The sequence below is a fragment of the Rhinolophus hipposideros genome, assembly GCF_964194185.1.
Source record: "Rhinolophus hipposideros genome assembly, chromosome: 3".
NCBI classification, from domain to species: Eukaryota; Metazoa; Chordata; class Mammalia; order Chiroptera; family Rhinolophidae; genus Rhinolophus; species Rhinolophus hipposideros.
The window spans coordinates 99972270-99994765 of record NC_138049.1 but is presented as its reverse complement, the minus strand read 5'-3'; the positions used below and the strand labels follow the sequence as shown (position 1 = coordinate 99994765).

At 42.7% G+C, this 22496-nt stretch overlaps 1 protein-coding gene across 1 annotated transcript; it reads right to left on the bottom strand.

Annotated features, from left to right (window-relative positions):
* Positions 1-11690: 11690 nt before the first annotated feature.
* SAYSD1 (SAYSVFN motif domain containing 1) lies at positions 11691-20502 on the bottom strand. The gene is made up of 2 exons (XM_081043073.1): positions 19806-20502; positions 11691-13417 (listed from the first exon to the last, which is right to left on the bottom strand). Exons 1-2 carry the CDS (start codon positions 20010-20012, stop codon positions 13073-13075), a joined length of 552 nt encoding a protein of 183 aa, XP_080899199.1. The 5' UTR covers positions 20013-20502; the 3' UTR covers positions 11691-13072.
* Between the last annotated feature and the right edge of the window lie 1994 nt (positions 20503-22496).

Genomic DNA, 22496 nt, shown 5'->3' with positions numbered 1-22496 from the left:
ACACACACACACACACACACACACACACACACACACACAGTAAAGAGAAAGACTGAAAACAGTGGGGTCTCCTTTATAAGAAATTGTGTGTGTGTGGGTGTGGGGACAAAGCCCCAAAAAAGCAGTTTCCAGGCTCTCGGCCTCACATAGAAAAGTGCTGGCTCGGGTAGTAAATAGCCATCAACCGTGATCAGATGGCCAGCAGCTGTGGCTAGTTGGCTGTCAGCTGTAACCAGTGAGCCATTGGCCACTAATATAACAGCTGTGGCTACGCTAGCAGAAGGAATGGGGGCTAGCAAGAAGATGGTGGCTGGCAAGCACGGACTGCTGTTAGGCAGATTATGTAGATCCTGCTTCCTGTGTCTCCAGCCCAGCCACCAGCGAGAATATATTGGTTTGACTCCCCTATCTATGGCTCCGTGGGTGTTCCTTTTTGGCCTTACCGTGTCCTGCGTTCTTATGAGGGGAGAGGGAGAAGAGACCGCGCCGGACGCCCCGCACGACAGTGGGGTTGGGGGGGGAACCCAAGAAGTACAAACTGATGTACTTGATAACAAATGTAGCCAGATAGTTGGAGAAGATGGAAAAATAGACCGGATATTAGGACAAGAAAGGAGAAGAGATTAAGTATCACCAAAATGGGACAGGTAGGTGTAAAAAGATGAGGCCTGAATATAAGAAAATAAAGAAAAACAGCAGACTGTTTAAATGGGGAAAAGGGCTGTAGTCAAAGAGAGGAGGAAATTGCGGAGGTGGGGAAAAGAATGAGAATTACAAGTGACAAGTTAGAGGGGTCCAAGGGAGGAGCCCCAAGTCTAGTCAGTGTTATGAACTCCTCTTTCCATAAATCTGAGTTGTTTCCCTGCAGATTCCAAACAGTGATAGATTAGTCTTTGGTACAGAGGCTCATTTTAACTAACAAAATGATTTTAGAAAGAGAAAAAGACCCATAGCCTACAGTAAATCCAACAATTACATTCTCCCCTCCCCCCCAATACAGGGCACCAGTGTTAGAATGAACTACTGTGGCTTCTCCTCATGTAAGATCAGCAGACCTCGGAATTTATCTGTGTTACAACCTTCAAGAACAAAATCAATAGCTGAGAATTATAAACACTGAGCAGTCCTGGGCCAAGAGATGGACTGTTTTGGGCTGCCCCAGGCTGGCTAACACCTGGACGGAATTGGCAAGCATTTTTTTTTTTAAACTTTCCATATCTACTGGGTGAAAGAGCAAGGACTTGAAATAGTAAATAATGTTGACAGAGAAGATTTGTCAATTCCAATGACCTAAGGTGGAATTAGAAATTCAGTTCTAGGACTTGGGAACATAATGACACAAATGTTAATAGTTACAGCAAAAGGCCAGAGTTACTTTACATTTTAGGTCCTTTCTTCAGCAATCTATAACAGTTCATGTACATTTTTAGCTTAAAGAGACAGGTGTTTCGTCACCGTATATTTTGCCCTCCAGAAAGCTTCGGAGCCTTCGAAATTCCTAAGAAATTGAATTTGCAGTTTTATTGAACCCTGCTGGTTCCCACCAAGTATGCAACTTCACAATGAAACCATCCTCAAGCTCTTTTCACCTTTCAAATCCTGGTACGGGAAGCAGAAACTCCAGAACCAAAATGCAGGAGACACACACCAAAGTAAAGACATCTCACTCTGTGTAAGCTAAACAATGTCCTCCAACAGCATCCTTTGGAAAGGCCCATTTCAAAATACAGATGAAAAGACATCTTATGTACACTCGTTTTATATATAAGAATCATGTTACATTAAGAATTATACTAGGTTGGAATATTCTTAGCAATCCAGAAAACCATCCTTAACATCACACTTCATAAGGTATTTACAAAAACATCTTCATTTAGGAATTGGTAAAGCTCATGAAGCCTGCTAACCAAAGCATGATAGGGCCAGAAGTCCAGAAAAGATGCCACATTTAGGAGCCTGAGCCTCAGCGGAAACCACTGTTCTTTCCCGTTCTCCTGGCCATGGACTCCGCCTGCTTCTCAGATCCGGCCCCTCTTCTAGCAGGGGGCGTTCTTTCACTGGGTTAGTCTTAAGTCACTCCTCACATTAGAAATGCAATATCTCTTGAGCTGTTCTGCATCCATGGTGAAAACCCCCTGCGAGTACGCCAGGCCACCTGAACCCCAGCAACACCGCCAAGTTGGAGTTATCTCCGTAACAGCATGTGGGGCTCACACATCCTCTGCCTCAGTGGTCCACGTGGAGAGACTTGCTTCAGCTGCTCTCGAAGGATGCGCTGATGGAGATTTCCAGAGGCTGCAGCAGCAAAGTCACTGACACCCTGTGTGGACTCTTCAGAACCCGACCTCTCTCTTCTCTGTGGGCTGGATCCTCCAAAGCTGTCATATCCTAACATGAATTTCCTCTTTGATCATCTTTGCTCAGGAAATGTCTCTCCCAGTTGCTCTACCCACCCTGCTTTGACCAGCCTTTCATTAGGCGGTGAGGCTTCCTCTGCTTGGGGGAAATATGTGAATTATGTAGGAAATTCCCCCTCTTTCCATCAATAGTTCTTTGAAGTTACATATTGGGTAGGACTGGCTGTAATCCATAAGAAAAGCCAGAATAACCAGACATTATTTTTTCATTGATGCGGATCTAGAACAAAGCAATTCTTTCATATCACCCTGTGCCATTTCACCATATAATATGTTTGGTACGGCCAAACTCTGTCTAAATCGCAGAGGGAAACTCATTAGAAGGAATATGACTACAACAAACTCTGTATAACAAATGTAGTTCTAGCTCTACAGATAGTCCACTGTAAATAAACTGCTATATGTATAAAAAATACTCTGCCTATAAGCACATATACTTCTCTCTAGGAATTACAGAAGTATCATACAAGCGATATTATTCATAAAGCAACTGAATGAAGTATTTAGCATAGTACAGAGGCAAAAAAAGGACATAGAGACATGGGGTGGGGAAGTATTTTAGACTGGGTGGTCAGGGAAGGCCTTTTGGATGACCTGACATCTAAGAAATCTGAATGGAGTAAGGGAACAAGTTCTAGGCTCATCTAGAGGAAGTGAGTTCTAAGCAAAGGGAACAATTGGTGTGAAAACTCTAAAGCATAAGTGTATTTAGTGTCTTGGAGTAGGGGTCAACAAACTATGGCCCCCCCATTTGGTTTTATAAATAAAGTTTTATTGGCACACTCATTTGTTCATCTGTTGTCTATGGCTGCTTTTGCTCTATAAGGGCAAAGTTGAATAGTCACAACAGAGACAAATTTTCAGTGAAGTTATTTACTGTCTGGCTCTTTATAAAAAAAGTCTGCCAAATCCCTGTGTAGGATGAACATGAAGGAGGTGAATATAACTGGGAGAGGCAGGCAGGGGAACAAATCACTTAGGGCCTGGTAGGATAAAACCACCTAAATATCCACCCACCCACCAAATGAAAGACATGTCTCCAAGGGTTAGAAGTGCAGATATCATTTACAAATTGGGGTTCAAAGGCTTCTTTTCATCAACTCACTCCAGGGTACCCATCTGATGTCTGTTTTGTTGTTGGTCCCCAGCTTTTCCCCACGTGACAGCAATGTGCACATCTGGTCAGTTCCCATAGACACATCCCCGACAGGCCAGACGAGTGAAGAAATATACAACATAAGGGTAACCTTGCTGGTGCACTAATAAAATTGCAAAATGAACATTCACAAATAACAGTGGTTTGCTACAAATTACTTTGATACAAACCTAATATTTAATTTAATTAATTTATTTGAAGATTTTATTGGGGAAGGGGAACAGGACTTTATTGGGAACAGTGTGTATTTCCAGGACTTTATTGGTGAATAGTGTGTTTTTCCCAGGACCCATCAGCTCCAAGTCAAGTTGTTGTCCTTTCAATCTTAGTTGTGGAGGGCACAGCTCAGCTCCAGCTCCAGTTGCTGTTGTTCAATCTTAGAAGCAGGGGGCACACCCACCATCCGTTGCCAGTAACCTTGTGGTTGAAAGCACGCGCTCCAACCAACTGAGCCATCCAGCCGCCCAGGAGCTCAGTGGCAGCTCAGCAGCAGCTCATTATCTTCATTCTAATTGAGGAGGGAACAGCTCACTGATCCATGTGGGAATCGAACCGGCAACCCTGTTGCCCAGAGCTCAAGCTCTAACCAATTGAGCCACCCGTCCACCCCAAACCTAATATTTTAAAGCATGTCACAAGACACTGTGAGAACCACTGTTGCAGACTGTTTCCTAGCATTTTTTTTCATTCAAGCAAAATTCCACAGACACAAAGTATATTCAGAGACCTTACTAATCAAAGTGTGGTCCAAAGACCCAGCAGCCTCAGCACCATCTGGGAACTTGTTTGAAGTGCAGAATCTTAGTTCCTGGACAGACCTACAGAATCATAATCTGTATTTTAATCAAACCCCCAGGAGATTTGAATGGTCACTAAAATCTGAGACCACTGTCCTGATAGGAATTGAATTCTAATTACTCTTTTCAAGAGTTGGAAATATAGTTGTAAATTTCAGAGAGGTTAGCCTGGTTCATACCAATCGTACTAGTAATATTAGATACAACTTAAATGTTTAATAGTAGGGGACTGGCTAAATAAATAACTTAATAAATAAAATAAAATAAAATAAATAATTTATCCATACAGAAATATTATGCAGCTGTCAAAATCAATATTGTAAAAGAATAACATGAGAATATATTCAGTTTATCATTAAGTGAAAAAAAAAACCTACCAAATTTTGCCATGTATAATGCGCACCTTTTTGCCCAAATTTGTGAGGGAAAAGTAAGGCACATTATACATGGGTAATACTAATTCTGATTCTATATAAATGTTTTTAATTCTTTTATTTATGCTCATGAGTTAAAAGTGTAACTCTAGAAATCAATAACGATATCCGTATGCAAAATAATACCCTGGAATACGATGATTGGTTTTGTTGAACTTACAACGAACTTGCAATGATGAAGAGTTCTTGGCCTTCTATGATGTGTAAATATCTAAATTTGTTACCAGTACATAAAATTTCTTGTACCTTGTATCTCTTCTTGAGTTTTGTAATTATTTGTTATATAAAACTTCTTGTACCATAATATGTTTAAAAATAAACGCTAAAATTCCTTTATAATACAAAAAACAAGTACCTAAATGGAGACAAATAAAAATTTGAATTAAAAAATTAAAATGAAAGATATTTTCCCTGAAAGTTTGGACCAAAAAACATGGGTGTGCCTTATACATGGCAAAATATGGTATTATAGGTAGGACTAAGACTAAAACAAATAGAAATTATGATTAAAAAACAGAATGTAGGGCCGGTCCAGTGGTTCAGGCAGTTGGAGCGCCATGCTCCTAATGCCGAGGTCACTGGTTTGATTCCCACAGTGGCCAGTGAGCTGTGCCTTCTACAGCTAAGATTGTGAACAACGGCTCTCCCTGGAGCTGGGCTGCCTTGAGCAGCCAGGAGGTCGGAGTGGGCTCGCGGGCTGCCATGTGCTGCCAGGAGCAGCTGGTGGCCAGCAGCCATCGTGGGTGGCTGGCAGCCAGTGAAAGCTGCCGTGAGCTGCTGTGAGCAGCCACCAACGAACGGCAACTGACTGCCTCAGCCGGGGGAAGCACAAGGCTCATAACACCAGCATGGGACAGGGAGCTGTGTCTTACACAACTAGACTGAGAAACAACTGCTTGAACCGGAGTGAGGCGGGGTGGAAGAAGGAGGGGAAAAAAAACAGAATGTAGATATTATAAACCTTAACAATATAGTAATGATATAACAAATAAAATAAGAAAAATGGATAGGAGATATAAAGCAGTGTAGGTATGTTGATATTCTCATCTTTCATAATCCCTGGTAAAAGTGTGTAATTTAAGGCTAATAAATCAAGTAATAGGTTGTAATTAAATTTAAAACTGTAAAGTAAATCAAGTAATCAATATAATTCAGTATTAAGAAATGGAGAGAAGTAAGGAGAAGGTGGAAATACAAGCTTATTACGTTCATTTTTTTATCAGATATTAATAAATACTGCCTAAAAATATGAAGGATAAATTAACTAAAGTTAAGAAATATCTTTGCATCTCAACAATGCACCAGCTCACACAGCACTGTCTGTGAGGGAGTTTTTAGCCAGTAAATAAATAACTGTATTGGAACACCCTCCCTACTCACCTGATCCGGCCCCCAGTGACTTCTTTCTTTACTCGAAGATAAAGGAAATATTGAAAGGAAGACATTTTGATGACATTCAGGACATCCAGGGTAATATGACGACAGCTCTGATGGCCATTCCAGAAAGAGTTCCAAAACTGCTTTGAAGGGTGGACTAGGCTCTCGTGTCGGTGCATAGCTTCCCAAGGGGAGTCCTTCGAAGGTGACCATAGTGATATTCAGCAATGAGGTATGTAGCACTTTTTCTAGGATGAGTTCGCGAATTTAATTGTCCAACCTCGTATGTACATGTATATATACACAACTAGTGGGAAGAAATAATAGAAGTCCTCAGAATGCATCACTCCTTCCCAAGCATCCTATTCTCCATCACAATTATCATCTTTTTGCCAGGTGGTTTCCTGTGACTGAAATGTTACCTCCTTGCCCCCCCCATCCCCTCCCCACCTTCTTCCCTGAGGGATGATGCTCCTTCAAACTCAGCACAATGTCACCGCCTCCAGGAAGTTCTCCCTGACCCTTTAAGTGATTTGGTATCTCTTTTCTATGCTCTGGTTCTTGTTTCGATATCACACTTTCATAGTGCTTACCACATTGTACTGTAACTGTCTGATTATTGGCTGCCTCCTCATTTGACTGTGAGATTCTTGAGAAAAGGGACCTCGACTGCCTTCTCTCTGTATGCTCAGAACCTAGCAGCAGACCTGGCACGCCATCAAAGACCACAATATATACTGTTATGCTTTTTATTCTCTTCATAAGAAATCATGACCCTTGATGGAATACTGGACCAGAAAATTTTTTTTTATTTTTCTATAGAGAATATTAGTGGAACAACTGGCAAAATTTGAAGAAAGTAAATTAGATAATAGGGTTGTAAAAAGAAAAAAATCACGAGCCGAACCCCAATACAGGCAGATAAATGAAGATGGACAGATAAATAAACAGACAGGGAGAGATATAATAGATTCAATTTTTTTGTGTGTTCACTTTTAGGACATTCTGATTTAGTTTTTAATTATCACAGCCATTAATATTATTGCTTTCCCAAAATTAAAACCTTCCACCTTAACATAAAAAGTAGAATGTATAAATATATTTCATAAGCCAATAATTTTGCCATAATGCCTATATCTGTTAATAAAATCTTAAAAGATGGCTGAATAAAAAAACATGTAAACATTTTCACCAATGGGAAAAAAATAGATTAGGTGCTCCATAAATGAATGGATGTGTGGACAAATGGATGGATGGATGGTCGGGAAGATGAATGACCAGAGAATCCATTCTCTACATGACAGCCCAGATGATCTTTTAAACATGAAAATTGAATCATGTCATTCTCTTACATAAAAATTTCAAATGCATGTAAATAAAACTGAAAAAAGAACGCAAAGGACAGAACAATGTGTAGAGTATGCTATCATCTATGGGCTTGAGAGAGAACAAACATGAAGGTGGCAAGGAGACTTTATCACTGTATATCCTATGTACCTCTTGAATGCTGAAATATATGCATGTAAGTACAAAAATAAAAGACTTTATTCTCTTCTATAGTTCCAAAATGTTCTAACATGAACATGTGCTTCTTTTTGTAATAATTGTGTTTAAAGAACACTTCAAAAATAAAGCACCTTTAATTACCATACAGTCTTTGCAGTTACTTCCTCGTCGTTTTAAAGCCATATACTTGTGTTTCTTTTTTTGTAGCTTTAATATTCCGAATGAACAGTTTGATGAATGGCAAACTTTGCTGCCCCTTTAGTGGTTTAGTTGTTTTCTTTCTTGGCTTGGATCAAATGTACAACTAAGGTTTGTTCCTATTTTAACATTGATGATTTATGTCATGGCTGTTGATCTTTAGTGAGCTGACGATTACTCCCTGGAGGTTGCTAAATACAGATTCTCGGGTCCTACCCCCAGATTCTGAGTCAGTGGGTCTGGGTAGGGCCCTGGAATCTGCATTCTAACATTACCACAGGAGATTCCAATGCAGGTGGTCCATAGACCACACTTTTCAAAACGTTCATCCATGACTTATTAAGGGAACGTAGTATTTTTCATATGAAAGTGACAATCCTACATAGTATTTAGATTTGAAAGTGGTCTCTTCTTGATTCCTACACACACATACACACACACACACACACAAACACACACACACACACACTATTTACACCTTTCTAAACATCGGTATGTTATATGCCTTATGTGTTTCTTTACCTTGTCTTCTCTCAGCTTTTTGAGAGATCCAAGTCTTTATCTAACCCAGTACCCCAATGTTGTGAAATAAAAGTGTGTGTGACAGAAACCAAAGCATACAGTTCAAATGTTCCTTTCTTGGCTTCAGGATCAAGTTTTGCTGTCAACTGTGTCTGTCCCCAGAGCTCAGAGCTCAGACAAGCACAGTGCTAACCCCCTCAACTTCAGTATTGCCTGCTAAGTCCAGAGAGGAGCTGTTGGTTTATTTAAAAACATGTATATAAATCACTCTGGTAGCTTTCTATGCCTTTCCCAGGACCTCTGATGAGCCCTTTCCTCTGTGATGCTTCAAGTGAAAAGTCCGCCTGAAAAAAGCAGCACAAATGGTTCATGTAAACGTCCCAGCGGGTTTTCCACGTTACATAAATTATCAAGTGTGACCGGAAGGGGCCCACGACCTGGAGCGGCAGCTCTGTGCTACCCCCTGGTGGCAAGATGCTCCGTGCCATGGCAGCCGCACCCCGCCTCCCGGCTGACAGTGGCCTCAGACGGCCCAAGCGCATTTATTTGTCGCCAGCTGCGCCTGCCCCCTGCGCCTACAAATATTTGTTGATAGATAGGTTAACAATGTGAGTGGCAGGAAACAAAAATACAGAATTTTACTTTCTTCTGCCCAAATGAGGATCAACTGTGTAACTTCCTGGGGGTTTTTTTGTTTTTTGTTTTGTTTTGTTTTTGTACAGAACTTGTGAGCTTAATCTTAATGTACAAATCAGTCAAAAATCTAACATGGGAGACCTCCTAGACTCAAAGCACATTGCGTCTAATTGTGCTATTAGGGAATAGCACAAAATGTGCATGCCTAAATCATCACTGGTAAAACCCCAGAGCTGTTGACAAAGGTCATAGTACCCCACCAACTGGGACATTCTACCCCCACCCAGACCTAGAACCCTCCAAACAGGTCAGGACTAGCTTTAAGGTGATTGTCCCTAAGGCACAAGGCAGATGCTCTAGGCTGAAGGACAGAGAGGGTAGAGAGGACCCAGTAATGGTTGAGCAGTTGGAGGGCGTTCATGTCCACTGAGATTAGAATAAGAAGAAATATCCTGGGCTGGCAATGGGGGGGGGGGAGGGTCAAGAACTGCCTAAGAAGAGCCTGAATCTTGTACCTGGATTCCTCTTCCTTAGGGGTCACTAGGGGAAAAAAAAGAATTTAAGGAATAAATACAGGAATAAATACAGCCCTACCCAAGGCGGGGGAGGGGAAGGTTGTGGCATTTGATGGCATTTTGGGGCCCGTCCCAACTATACAAGTAGAAGTTCATTTAACAGTCCCTGTGAATAGGCAAAAAGGGATAATGTGAATAAGAGCAAAAACCAATTTACTTGTAAGATTTGGATAGAAACTTCACCCAGCTATCATAGGGGCTGAACGCAGTTCTGGGATTTCAAGTTCCCTGATGACAGAAGAAGCTTTTAATGGAAGCTGCTTGCTGGGCTAATGGTCAGGCTCTGAGTGGAAATTCTGAGATCAATAGGCCTTTTTAAATTCAGGAAATCAAGTCTGCACCTGAAGCTTAATGGTCTGATAAGAACAGCAAATACATATAGTCCTTTTCCCTCTTCCCCACCACACATTACATTGGTTCACACCCCACTTTTTCTAGAAGTTAATGCTGTCATTATGCAACTTTTGGGCAGAGGTGAGCAAGGAGAGATGACAAATTGTTCCCAGGAAATCCCATAAAAGACGGTTACGGCAATGTAGGCTCCACCTCATTAAAAAACAGCAACATTTTCAACAAATGCTAGTGAGGTCCACTCATAAATTGAATCTCTTCTATACTTAAGAGAAGTCTCTACCTTGCTGGGATTACTAATTGGCTCTATTGTTCCTAATTCAGTTACTGGCACTTTGTTTTAGGGGAAAGTTTGAATCACACGTTTTTAACTGCGAACTAAATTCTTTCCTAGAACAATGCTTCCTGCCGTGGGCATTGCTGGGATCAAGACTATTTCTTCCCTGTATTTGGTTTTTATGAAATGAAAAGGCCCGAGTAAAATATCAGGAAAATGAAGAGAGCTTTAAGACGATAAATCAGAAAACAAAATCATCTCTTAAATACAATCAAAACTTTCATGTTGAATAGGGATTCATCGGTTTCCCATGCTTTCTACAGGTCCGCTTCGGACAGAAGTTATGGAAGAAAAGACTTCTTTAGGAGAGAAAGGGGGAAACTTCTGCTCAATTGGAGGACTGAGGGACAGCCAGACTCCCAGTTAGCGACGGGCTTCCGAGAGGAGCAATGCATATCAGAATTTTCAACAAGGGCTGAAACACAGGGGGTTGGTTGGCCACAAAGTGTAATTCATGAGAACGTCCCCCCAATACTCCTCCTACAACTCAAACTTATGTCTATGACTGCAACTGCTTGTTTCATTTTATCCACCACCCCAACCCCAGCGAGACTGTGCACTTGGAGAACTGGGAATGTGTCTGCGTTTCCCAGTATCATATCTCAAGCTCCCAGCAGAGTGCTGGCATTCGATGGATAAGTCAAATTTAAATTGAGGTAAGATTGTGCTATAAGTAAATCAGGCAAGAATGAAAAAGGAATTAACAATAAGCCTCCCTCCGTTACTTAGTAACAGCTCATAAATATTAGTTACTTTCATAGTATAAGATTTCCGAAGTTGGAAACCTACTGAGGAATCAATAATTTCTTAAAATATTAAGTTTGGAAAAAAACTATTGCTTTAAACTTAAGTCCTCTTAATTAGTATGAGCCATAAAAAAGTATTTAATAGTTTGCTTTGCCCAATTGTAATGAACCCAAACTTTGTACCGAAAGAGGAAGGAACACTGACAGCCTGCCTGATTACCACTATTTATATAATCTCCCACCACAGGGGAGGGACTGCTTACTCTAAAGCCATTAAAATACCAGGAACTACCTAAGCAGCCAATAAAGGTGGACTTCCACTTCCACAGCTCCCTTTTCTACACGTAACTCAAGAACTTTCTTGCTGACTTTATCATTAATAAGTACTTATCAAATCTACCAATATTGACTTTTGTGAAATCCCTCCCCTCCTTACATTCACCTAGGACTTTGTCTTCTCTTATCTTCCTTCACTGAGTGGGGGCAGAATAATTGAGGAGAGTGGAAGATGAGCAATGGGATCTGTTTCTGAAAAGTAGCAGTTTTTAAAGATATTTTAGTTTTCAATACCATTAATAACTGAAAAAGCAAGATTTAGGAAGAAAAAACAAAAAACAAACAAACGAAAAACAAAACTTGAAACTTAAAACTTTTTAGGAAACAAAATGTTATAAATATGAGAAGATGGAAAGGGAACATTTACTTTTAATATACAGTCCTGATGTACCTAAGTTACAACAAATGGCTGGATATTTTTTTTTAATTAAATGTATTGGGGTGACAATTGTTAGTAAATTTACATAGATTTCAGGTGTACAATTCTGTATTACATCGTCTATAAATCCCATTGTGTGTTCACCGCCCAGAGTCAGTTCTCCTTCCATCACCATATATTTGATCCCCCTTACCCTCATCAGCCACCCCCCACCCCCTTACCCTCTGGTAACCACTAAATTATTGTCTGTGTCTATGAGTTTTTGTTTCTCATTTGTTTGTCTTGTTCTTTTTGGTTTATATCCCACATATCAGTGAAATCATAGGGTTCTCTGCTTTTTCTGTCTGACTTATTTCACTTAGCATTATTCTCTCGAGATCCATCCATGTTGTCACAAATGCTCCTATATCATCTTTCCTTAACGCCGAATAATATTCCATTGTGTATATATACCACAACTTCTTTATCCATTCATCTATCGAAGGACATTTTGGTTGTTTCCATGTCTTGGCCACCGTAAACAAAGCTGCAATGAACATTGGCGTACATGTGTCTCTATAGAGAAATGCTTTTATATTTTTGGGGTAATGGCTGGATATTTTAAAAGTTATCTCCTAATGTCTTTCTAGTGCTCTAAAATCATCTCTCTCAAATAATGAGGCAGACAGGTCTCTTTTGGGTATGCAATTTTTATAAATTGTATCACAACCAGTGTCTTTCAGGGAATTCCACCAAAAGCAAAGAGAAATTCAAGATAAAATTGCAGCAGATCCAGGGAAGGTAGAAACTCGCGGTTACCTGGTTACCCGCAAACTGTCCTTAGGCTGGGGCATGTGACACCAGCCCATACCCATGGGCACAGAGGTGTAGTGTCATGTGAACGGACAGCAGCATGACAGCAGAGTGCTAGACAGCAGTCCTCTCTGTAAAGCCTGCAGCGAGATAACGAAGCTAAGAGAGTTAGACGGGTTGAGAAAGGTGAGCGCTTTATTCTGCGCTCCCAAGCGAGGTTCACCGGTCTGCAGACAGGGCCGGTGAAGTCGCGCCCAGGGCAGAGCAAGGGGGGCACATATGCAATTTTGGGGGTGGGGGTTGGCTGAGTGAGGTGGCAGATAAGCAGGCCCCCCCAGCGCAGATCAGGCGCGAGTGGCTGCATCTGGAGTTGCTTATCGCACCAGCGGTCTGGTGCCTTTTCGGGGAAACGCCAGGGGCTCCAGTTTCCATGATGCGAGGAGGGGTCTGACCTGGCAGAGGGGTATGACTTGGCTCCTGGGGGCTTTGACCATGCCCGCAGCTGACCTAACACTATGTCCCCTGCGGGGGTCTCAACAGTAGCTCGCGCTCCAGCTGCTCTGCAGTCAGGGTGCCCTGGATGGCTTCGCAGCCCGGGTTGAACACAGAGTAGGCGCTCTTCTCTCCCTCCTCCTTCTCCTCAGGGCCCCGTGTCCCGACATACATCCAGTAGAACAAGGACAGGACAAAATAAGCCAGGCCAAATTCCAGTTCCACAAATAGTCCCAGCAGAACCAACCAGAGAAGAACCTTCAAGAAGGTGACGCTGGTCCAGAAGGACTGGTCCCGTGGCAATGGCGGAGGAATGGCTGTGTTCCGTGGGGACGGTGGGGGGCTGCTCCCTGGCAGAGCCGCTTCCTAGGACACGCAAACAAACACGAGTAAGAATAAAGGGTAGTGGGGCCGAGAGGATGAAAACCACTGTGGAGAGGCAGCTCTCATGGCCCGGGGAAGGCCTCCAGCTCATTGATTTCTATTTTCTTTTTTCCTTTTTATTCCAAAGTGTGCTGCAGACTGTAAGCACTTTCATTTTTAATGTTTCCATTCCCTTTTGTTTCTTTTCTGTCCAACAGAGTCAGCTTTTATTTTGCCTGTTTCTCCTTAAAAAGCCCCAGGGTAGAACTCTGCCTCAGGTAAGAACAATGCATCTAAACATTTCCTGAGGATCTTCTCTGTGAATCCGCCTTATACTCTATACTTGCCATTTACATAGGGCATTATAGTTTAAAAAGGTCTGCCACTTAACACGACCATCTCAACCATTATTACTACTACCCCTGTTTGGCTCCCTTCCCCCACTATATATTTTTAAGGTTTTTATTAAAATATAACTAACACACAATATGATGTTAGTTTCAGGTGTTCATCAGAGTTATTCAACAGTACCCACCTGGCAATACACAGTTATTACCACATTATTGATTATATTCCCTATGCTTAAGAAGTGGTCACCATGATAGTAAGTCGAGCAACCGTCTGACACTGTACCTCGCTATGACACTATTATTGACTATATTTCTATGCTGTATATTACATCCCCAAGACTTACTTGTTTTATATCTGGAACTTTGAACCTCTGTTCTTCTTTATGTTCCTTTTAATTTCTCAATTAGAGTTGACATTATTTTATATTAGTTTCAGGTGTACAGCCTAATGGTTAGACATTCATATTGAGGACAGAAAAGGGGCCACAGGTTAAACCTGACAAGCTCAGGACACTGAAAATAACCATGTAAGATGGTCTGAATATAAAGATTCCTAATTAATAGCAGGTTGCGGCCAGTAGTCACATCCTTGGCCTATAGCTTTCTGTCTTTTTGCATCTAAGATAACATACCCTTGGAATGTCAGAGTAATCCCCTTTTTCCGGACCACCCGGGGGCACAACCCACCTCACCAGAGCAGGAAACTACAAAATCCCTCATTGTTATCTTGTTCCCCAAATACCATCTCTATGTGCTGTCAAATGTTATTTACTATCCTGTACCCACCAATGTAAAAGAAGTGTGTGTCTCTCCAATTTACTTTTATCCAATCCGAGATTTCCCTGCTCTGCTTTCTCCCACCCCTTAATCTACAACCAATGGATTTCATGTATACCTCCTACTTAAGATTCTAATGTGTAAGATAAATTGCAAAACCGCCGTTTTCCGAAGCATTTTCTCAATCTGTTGAGACTTTGCTTCCCAGTGATGGTTAGTTTGGCTCAAATCAATGCTTCTATGTTTTCTCTTAGGCTGGATGGTTTTTTTGTTGACAATATAATTTAGGAAGTGATCCCCCTGACTCGTACCCACCTGGCACTATACATAGTTATTACCATATTATTGATTATATTCCCTATATTTTACATCCCCATGACTATTGTGTAACGACCAATTTGTGCTTCTTAATCCCTTCCCCTTTTTCACCTACCTCCAACCCCCCTCCCATCTGGCAATAATCAAAATGTTCTCTTTATCTATGAGTTTCTGTTTCATTTGTTTATTTTTGTCTTTAGATTCTACTTGTAAGTGAAATCATATGACATTTGTCTTTCACATGTCTGACTTACTACTCAGCACAATACACTCTAGATCCATCCATGTTGCAGATGGCAAGATTTCATTCTTTTTTTACAGCTGAGTAATATTCCATTGTATATACAAGTACCACCTCTTCTGTATCTATTCATCCATCCAGGGACACCCAGGTTGCCTTTATCTCTTGGCTTATGTAAACAATGCTGCAATGAACATATGGATGTGAACGTACCCTTGAAATAGCATTTTGGGTTTGTTTGAATAAATACCCAGAAGTGGGATTACTAGGTCCTTCTTTGTCTCTTGCTATAGTCTTTGTTTTAAAGTCTATTTTGTCTGGTATAAGCATTTGTTTGTTTGTTTGTTTCAATTTTCGTTAAATATCTTTTGTTTGTTTACATTTTCATTAAATATCTTTTTTTCATCCCTTAACTTTCAGTCTGTGTGTGTCTTTTGACCTGAAGTGAGTCTCTTGCAAGCAGTCTATGTAAAGGTCTTGTTTTCTTATCTAGTCAGCTTCCCCATCTTTTGATATTATGGGAGCATTAATCCATTTTCATTGAAAGTAATCGTTGATAGATATGTAGTTATTGCCATTTTATTATTCATATATTTTTTTTCGTCTTAAAGAAGTCCCTCTAAGATTCCCTGTAATACTGGTTTGGTGGTGATGAACTCCTTTAGCTTTTTCTTGTCTGGGAAACTCTTAATCTGTCCTTCAATTTTAAATGACAGCCTTGCTGGGTACAGTAATCTTGGTTGTAGTTCCTTGCTTTTCATCTCTTGGAATATTTCCTGCCAAATCCTTCTGGCCTGCAGAGTTTCTGTTGAGAAATCAGCTGATTGACAGATACACCAGTCTCACATGCAAATCACACCATTCCTCCATTCCTCAGCTCTTTGCCTTCCTTCCAGACAAGCACGATTGGTGAACTGTGTATGCCCTGACCTCCTCGGCCATCAAGGAGGGTGCCTCCTCTGCCTCCTGGAGCACCGACGAGCTCTTTCTCATTGAGCACCAAACTATTTGGCACTGAAGTAGCTCTTTTAATATAGGTCACACATGTCCCTGGATTGTCCCTGGATTGTTACCACGAGGCCACAGACTGCCATTTATTATTTTTTGGTGTCTGCAGAGCCAAACATTGGTTCTCAATACACAGCAGAACTTTTAGCTCTTTCCTTCAATTATATCCCCTATTCTTCACATGATAATGTTAAAAGGGACCGCAAATATTATTTGGTATTTATAAAAAAAAAAAAAAGTAGATCATTGGCTTTATGTTGCTTCAGAAATTCAAGTCTGTTAGACCCTTCTTTTTTTAGCATCAACATTGTAATTATTATCTTTTCAGGCAGATTGGAAGGCCCTTAACATATCATCACAACACCTCGGCAACATTCATTAAATAAATGTATGTGTCCCTTTCAGATTTGGCCAGTGTGCATAACAGTGAAATCACTGCAGGTCTTAGCAGGAACTAACAGAATCCAATTTATTTTAGGCTACTCTGGCTGCCAAGTAGAGAATGGGCTGCAAGAGCAGAAGCAGGAAAACTGTTAGTAGCTTCTACAGGAGGCCCAGACAGAGAGGACCAGTCAGAGATTAGGGTGGTGACCCATAAGTCAGAGAGAAATGGACTGATGGATAACCAATACATTTTGAATGCACACAACTTGAAATTCACAGTACACTGAACTTATTTTATTATCGAGGGAGTATAAAAATCATGCTTATGGTCACCACTTATTGAGTGCCTTCAAGATGCCTGATCTCCTGAAATCCATGAGGCAGGCATTATTATTGCCAATTTACTGATAAGGAACCACCGAGATGTTAAGTAACTCCCCTAAAGTCACACAGCTTGCAATAGGCAGAGATGAGGCTGGTCTGGGACCCAAGGATGGTCTCCCTCCAAAGCTCTTCTTACTTAATTAGGAGACTTTATGGGAAATGGTAAGGTGCAGGGTTAGAGAGCTAGGAAGAGATGGGGGGGGGGTAGTCAAATGAACTGGCAAAGGGAAGAAAAAAGGAGAGGAGGGATATGGAAATTCCTCTGCCGCATTTGGCATTTGTTTATAATAGTTCCTGTGCACCTTCTTTAGTAAAAGCTGTGTGTGGAAATGTTTGTGGTCATCACAGCACACATAGGCATGGCTTAGGGAAGATACTTCCATTCCTCAAATACCAAGCAGCTTCCCACCTAGGGGCCTCTGCACTTGTGTTTCCCTCAGAGAGAGATACTCTCCTCCACTCACACCTGGCTAGTTCCCTTCTCTCCTACAAACGTCAGCAATAATGTCACACGTGCCCTTGGCCTTGTCCCCAAGTTTCTACAAGAATGGCTCCTTCTTATAAAATGTCACCTCCTTAGTGAGGTCCTCCCTGCCCACTCAATTTAAAGTAGCACTCTGCACCCCTCATCCCCAATTCATTATCACAGTATCTGGGGTTTTTTTAACCTGCTCATAGCATTCATCATCCTGTTATTTTGTTTATTGTCTGTTCTCCAAACTCAAATGTAAGTTCTGTGAGAGCAGGGCTTTGTCTGTTTTTATTACACTGTCTCCCTGGATTTAGGACACTGGATGGAATATAGTGGGCAGGTGACAGGATTTTGCTGAAAGAACGAATAGTGGTGAGGGAAAGGAAGAAACTGAAAAATAACTCCTGGATTTCAGGGGCTGATACAGACTGTGCTTAGCAAGGTGACTCAAAAAGAAAAGCACATTTGAGCGGTGGGCCAATGATTAGAGGCTAAGAGCTGCAGGATGATTGTGGGTAGTGGACATTGGGGCTGGCGTGGGATATGCTGGGGAGAGAGACAAGGAGTTTCTAGAATTAAAAAAATAATACAAGCATTTTTGCCCTAATGTGGTAGAAGCTTGTCACAGGAAAAAATTATTATATTTGAGGGGACTGCATTTCCCCAAGCTAAATTCGAGAGTGGGGGAAGAAAGATGTGGAGGTTGCCTTATCAATGATTACCAAAATAGAAACAATTACAAATTGAAGGCTAAAGAAATCTCTGACATGCCACTGTGTGCCACCAAAATTATTAGGTAGAGATGGATTGTAAATTAGGGGAAAAAATTTTAATGAGAATTTTTACACTAGAGCAAACCCAGGAATGATAGCTGAGTCAACGAAAATGAGCTTAGGACAGTCCCTTATGAAAAACAGCTTTTAATAAGAACCAGTGGGAGGCCCAGCATTTCCTCTCATCCTTTTGTCAGGCCATCAGCTTTTGGATTTTTAAACTTGGAGAAGCTTTCTCCAAGTTCAGCTTCTCTGGATCCAAGTCAATGATCTCAAATTCATTTGGTAATGAGACATACAGTCAAAAACTCATTGTGTGGGTTACACATTGTTTTTTTTAACTGCAGGAAGAAAAAAGGGTAGGGGAAGTGGATTCTAAAATAATAACCAATTGTTGTGCTCAGTGAGTTCTAATCAACAATAAAGTTATCCTGAGAGAAAAGGCATGCAAGGAAATGGATTGTTTGAATCCTGCAGCTCTCTCTTTCTGCAAGTCAGTTGGAACCCTGATGTCATGGAGAATAGTATCAAAACTGACAACAATAAGTTCTTCACAATTTTTTAAAAATTCCCTAAAACCAAATGTTGTGCAATAATAAATGCACTTAATAAAAATAACTTTGAGTAAGGTAAACTTCTGCTCCAGTACATTTTAATTATCAAAGGAAATGTTTGGCTCATTACACTTATGAGGTACAAAGGCCATGTCACAGATTGTCTCAAAGCAATGATTTTCCCTTGATGTTTTATCCTGTATTCCCAGACAGATACACCAGTCTCACAAGCAAATCACATTGCCACCTTACTCATGAGTGAAAACTAAATGAAGATACAAAAGAGATGGGAATTAAGTTCATCTGCAAAATAAGAGACTACCAAAAGATTTAAAGGGAGAAAAGGCTATATACTGATGTATATATTTTTTTCGCCTTCAACATTCATTACTGAACTTGAATAAGCTGGTCCTCTAGTTCAACAGTTACAGCTAGGACACTCCTGCAAGTTTTGTATTCAAACACCATTTCTAAAGGACAGGCTATTAGGGCTACTTGGTTGTAAGTGGTTCAGGTGTGAAATTAAATGAAGGCTTAATTACTGCCACTTTCCATCAGTATCCAATTAGACCTTTTACCCTCCATTAGCAGAGGGTTATGGCTCAACACGGTTGTGGAGAGATTTCCCAAAGCCACAGGGTGTCACAACGATAACTCAACTCGCTGTGAATAACAAGGGAAAGGGCAGAGGTGCTTTCTTCTAGGACCCTAGACCCTCGCTTCCCACCTGGAATCAGGAGCTTTGTGGGTCGCAGGCTGGAAAGAAAATATCACAGACACTTAGCAATACTGACACATGTGGCTGGAGACGCGAGGCCCATCCCCCAGCAAGCGGGAAGCGCCAGCAGTCCCGTCCCCGCCAGCGAAGGCCCCGCCCCCGCCAGCGAAGGCCCCGCCCCCGCCAGCGAAGGCCCCGCCCCCGCCAGCGAAGGCCCCGCGGAGAATCAGAAGAGGCGTGGCCTGCGGGTATGACGTGTGGGCGGGGCCGCGCCTCCACCCGCCCCTCCACCGGGGCGGGCCTGTAGACTACACGTAAAGGGCGGGGGGCGGGGCCTCGGCCGGAGCTTCCAGTGTGGCCACGACAGCGGCCCAGCAGCCAGGTTCCCGGGACGAGGCCTCCCTCCTCTCACCTGAGCGAGGATGGGCTGAGCCCGGACACTCGCGGGCCTCGGTTTCCACACCAGGAACTGTTTCAACCAGCCTAGGGCTGACTTTGGAGTCGCAGCTGCTTCCGCCTTCTCCCCCGAGGTTTGTGCGCTCTGGCTCAAAGTGCTGGGTTGGGCCGCCAGCCCCGTCCGTTTGCGGGCCGCCCGGAACTCGGCTAAGCGCTGTTCCATGGCGCGCGCCCGGGAGCGCGCGCCCACCCTCCGGCCGCGGGCCTGAGCTCCGCTGAGTCCGGCGGCAGGCCGCAGTGCGCCTGCGTGGCGGCGGCTCTCTGCTGCGCGTGCGCGCCGGGGCCCGGGGGCCAAGGTGCGCTGTTTGTGACGTTTGCGGGGCTGTGTGTGCGGCTGATAGTCCGCTCCAGACGCGCGTGCACGCGGTGTCCACCCCCTCAGGCACCGTGGTTAAGAGTCGGAAGCAGAAGGACCGTCCCGTGTCCCTCTGCCTTGCCCGGGCTCCTCCGAGGGAAGCCCTGCTGTGCACCTCGCTGCCGGGATGTGCCCCCCAGCACGGGGAGCCTGCCTGAGCAGCTCCCCTCTTCTTGCAGCCTCCCCTCTTCTGTCAACGAGTCTGCCTGTCTTAGCGCTGCGCCGCTCACACAGCAGGCAGGCTGTGCAGACCTCTGTCGTCGCTTTGGCCGCAGTGGCAACTGCCTGTTGGCGTGTCTGCATAGGTCTGAAACTTAAACACTTACGGGGATGCGGCTCAAAATACACACATCCTCAGGGTCTGGCTCGACAGGTTTGCGCTTACGTAAATACCTGTCTAACCACTACCCAGGTAAAGAAACGTGTCTCATATTGCAAGGGTTCCCTTTTCCCTTCTCCCAGTCACTACTTACCCGAAAGGTCACGATTCAGGTCAGGGACCGTTACATAGATTTTTAAAGCTCTACGGTAAGTATCTAGACAAGGGCCACTCGCATAATTGAGTCTCAAATATTTCTTGAATCTTGCTGACTTTGAATCAGGAAACTAGACAAACTAGAATGACGTCTTTTGTTCATGTCACAAATATCTGTCAAGAGTCTGCTGGGTGACAAGTATTGTACCTGGCACTAGAGATGCTGCAGTGAATGAAAGCAACCCCCGTTTTCTTAGCGCTTACATTCTAAATGGAGAGATAGACAAATGCATAACTACATATTTGTGTTTAATGTAATGCCAGGTACTGATGAGTGCTATAAAGAAAAGTAAGAAATAGGAATGGTGGGGCTATTTAGACCTATTGACCAGGGAGGACTTCTCTGAGGAGTTGCCAGTTGAACAGAGATCTAAATGAAATGAGTGACACAGGTAGCTGTCTGGAGAAGAGTGTTGTAGTCAGAGGAAACAGCAAGTGCAAATATCCTATGACTTCAGGTAGTATGCTTGACCTGCTCACAGAACATCAGGGAAGCCAGCATAACTGGAGGAGACAGAGGGAGAAAATGGTAGAAAATAAAGATGCACAGGACCAGACCAGGAAAGATCTTATAAGCCATGATGAAGACTTTGTATTGCATTCTGAGGGTGATAGTAAGCGACTGGGGATTTGGAGCAGGAGATGACATGATACAACATTTTTAGAGGATCACACTGGCTGTTGGACGTGGGACCATGGAAGAGTGCAAGAGTAGAAGGAGGGAAACCAGTTACGAGTAGATACAGTAATATAAGAGAGACTGGCTGTTGGGGCTAGAGGTAGTGATGGAGGTGGTGCGAACTGGTCAGTTCTGAATATATTTTGAAGATCTGAGCCACCATGATATGCAGATGGATTGGATGTGGAGTATGAGAAAAAGGAATCGAGGATGACAGATTTCTGCCACTCCTCCCCACACACACACCCTGAGCAACCGAGTGAATGATGCTGGGGCCCTCTACACAAATGGGGGGAGACTAGGAAGAAAAGATTATGGAATAGACATGGAGAGGTTTCTTTGGACATGCCAAGAGCTTGGGATGCCTATTGGGCGTCCAATGTAGGCAATTGGATAGTAAAAACGAATTCAGAGAAAAGTCAGAACTGAAGATACTTATTGGGAGTCAACAGCATGTTTATATTTAAAGCTGTGAGACTAGATGAGATGAACTAGAGAGTGAGTGTGGATAAGCAGAAAAGATATTTTAGGACTGAGCCCTGAATAATTAGAGATGGTTTGTAAGGCAGAAAAGAATGGGGTCGTTATACCACAGTGGCCTCTCATTGAGAAAGCACAGAGAAAGTTTCTTGCCCAAATTGGTGTCAAGAGTAGGCCTGTTTCTCTCAAGGGACTGGAGGTTCTTTTATTGATTGTGTTTCCCACTTGATAATCACACTGAGGCCTTACAGTTGTATTTATGGTCTATTTCTAGTAGGCAGTTAGACTTAAGGCATGTGATTTGTGGGCTTCTGCAATCAGGGTTCCTGGCAAGAAACATGGCACTTTCAAAAAGGTTCCATAAAGAGAGTTTCGTGAAGAGGTTAGTTACAAAGATGTGGCAGGATTAAGGAGGCAAACCAGGGGCAGTTCACAGGAAGTGTTACCAGCCTCTAGGCCTTAAGCAGCAAGAGGATAGAGTGGTCATCAGAACCCAGCTAGACCTGTAGCCATAGGAGAAGCGGGAGACAAAGGCGCCCTTAGAAAAGCAGAGAGGAAGAGAGGGTGGGAGGAGAATTCAGAAGAGCAGATGGAGAAT

Coding starts and splice junctions, on each gene's coding strand:
- SAYSD1 (XM_081043073.1), bottom strand. CDS start 20,012: ATGGAACAGCGCTTAGCCGAGTTCCGGGCGGCCCGCAAACGGACGGGG. Junction 13,418..19,805: donor CTCAGCCCATCCTCGCTCAG/GTGAGAGGAGGG, acceptor TGCGTGTCCTAG/GAAGCGGCTCTGCCAGGGAG.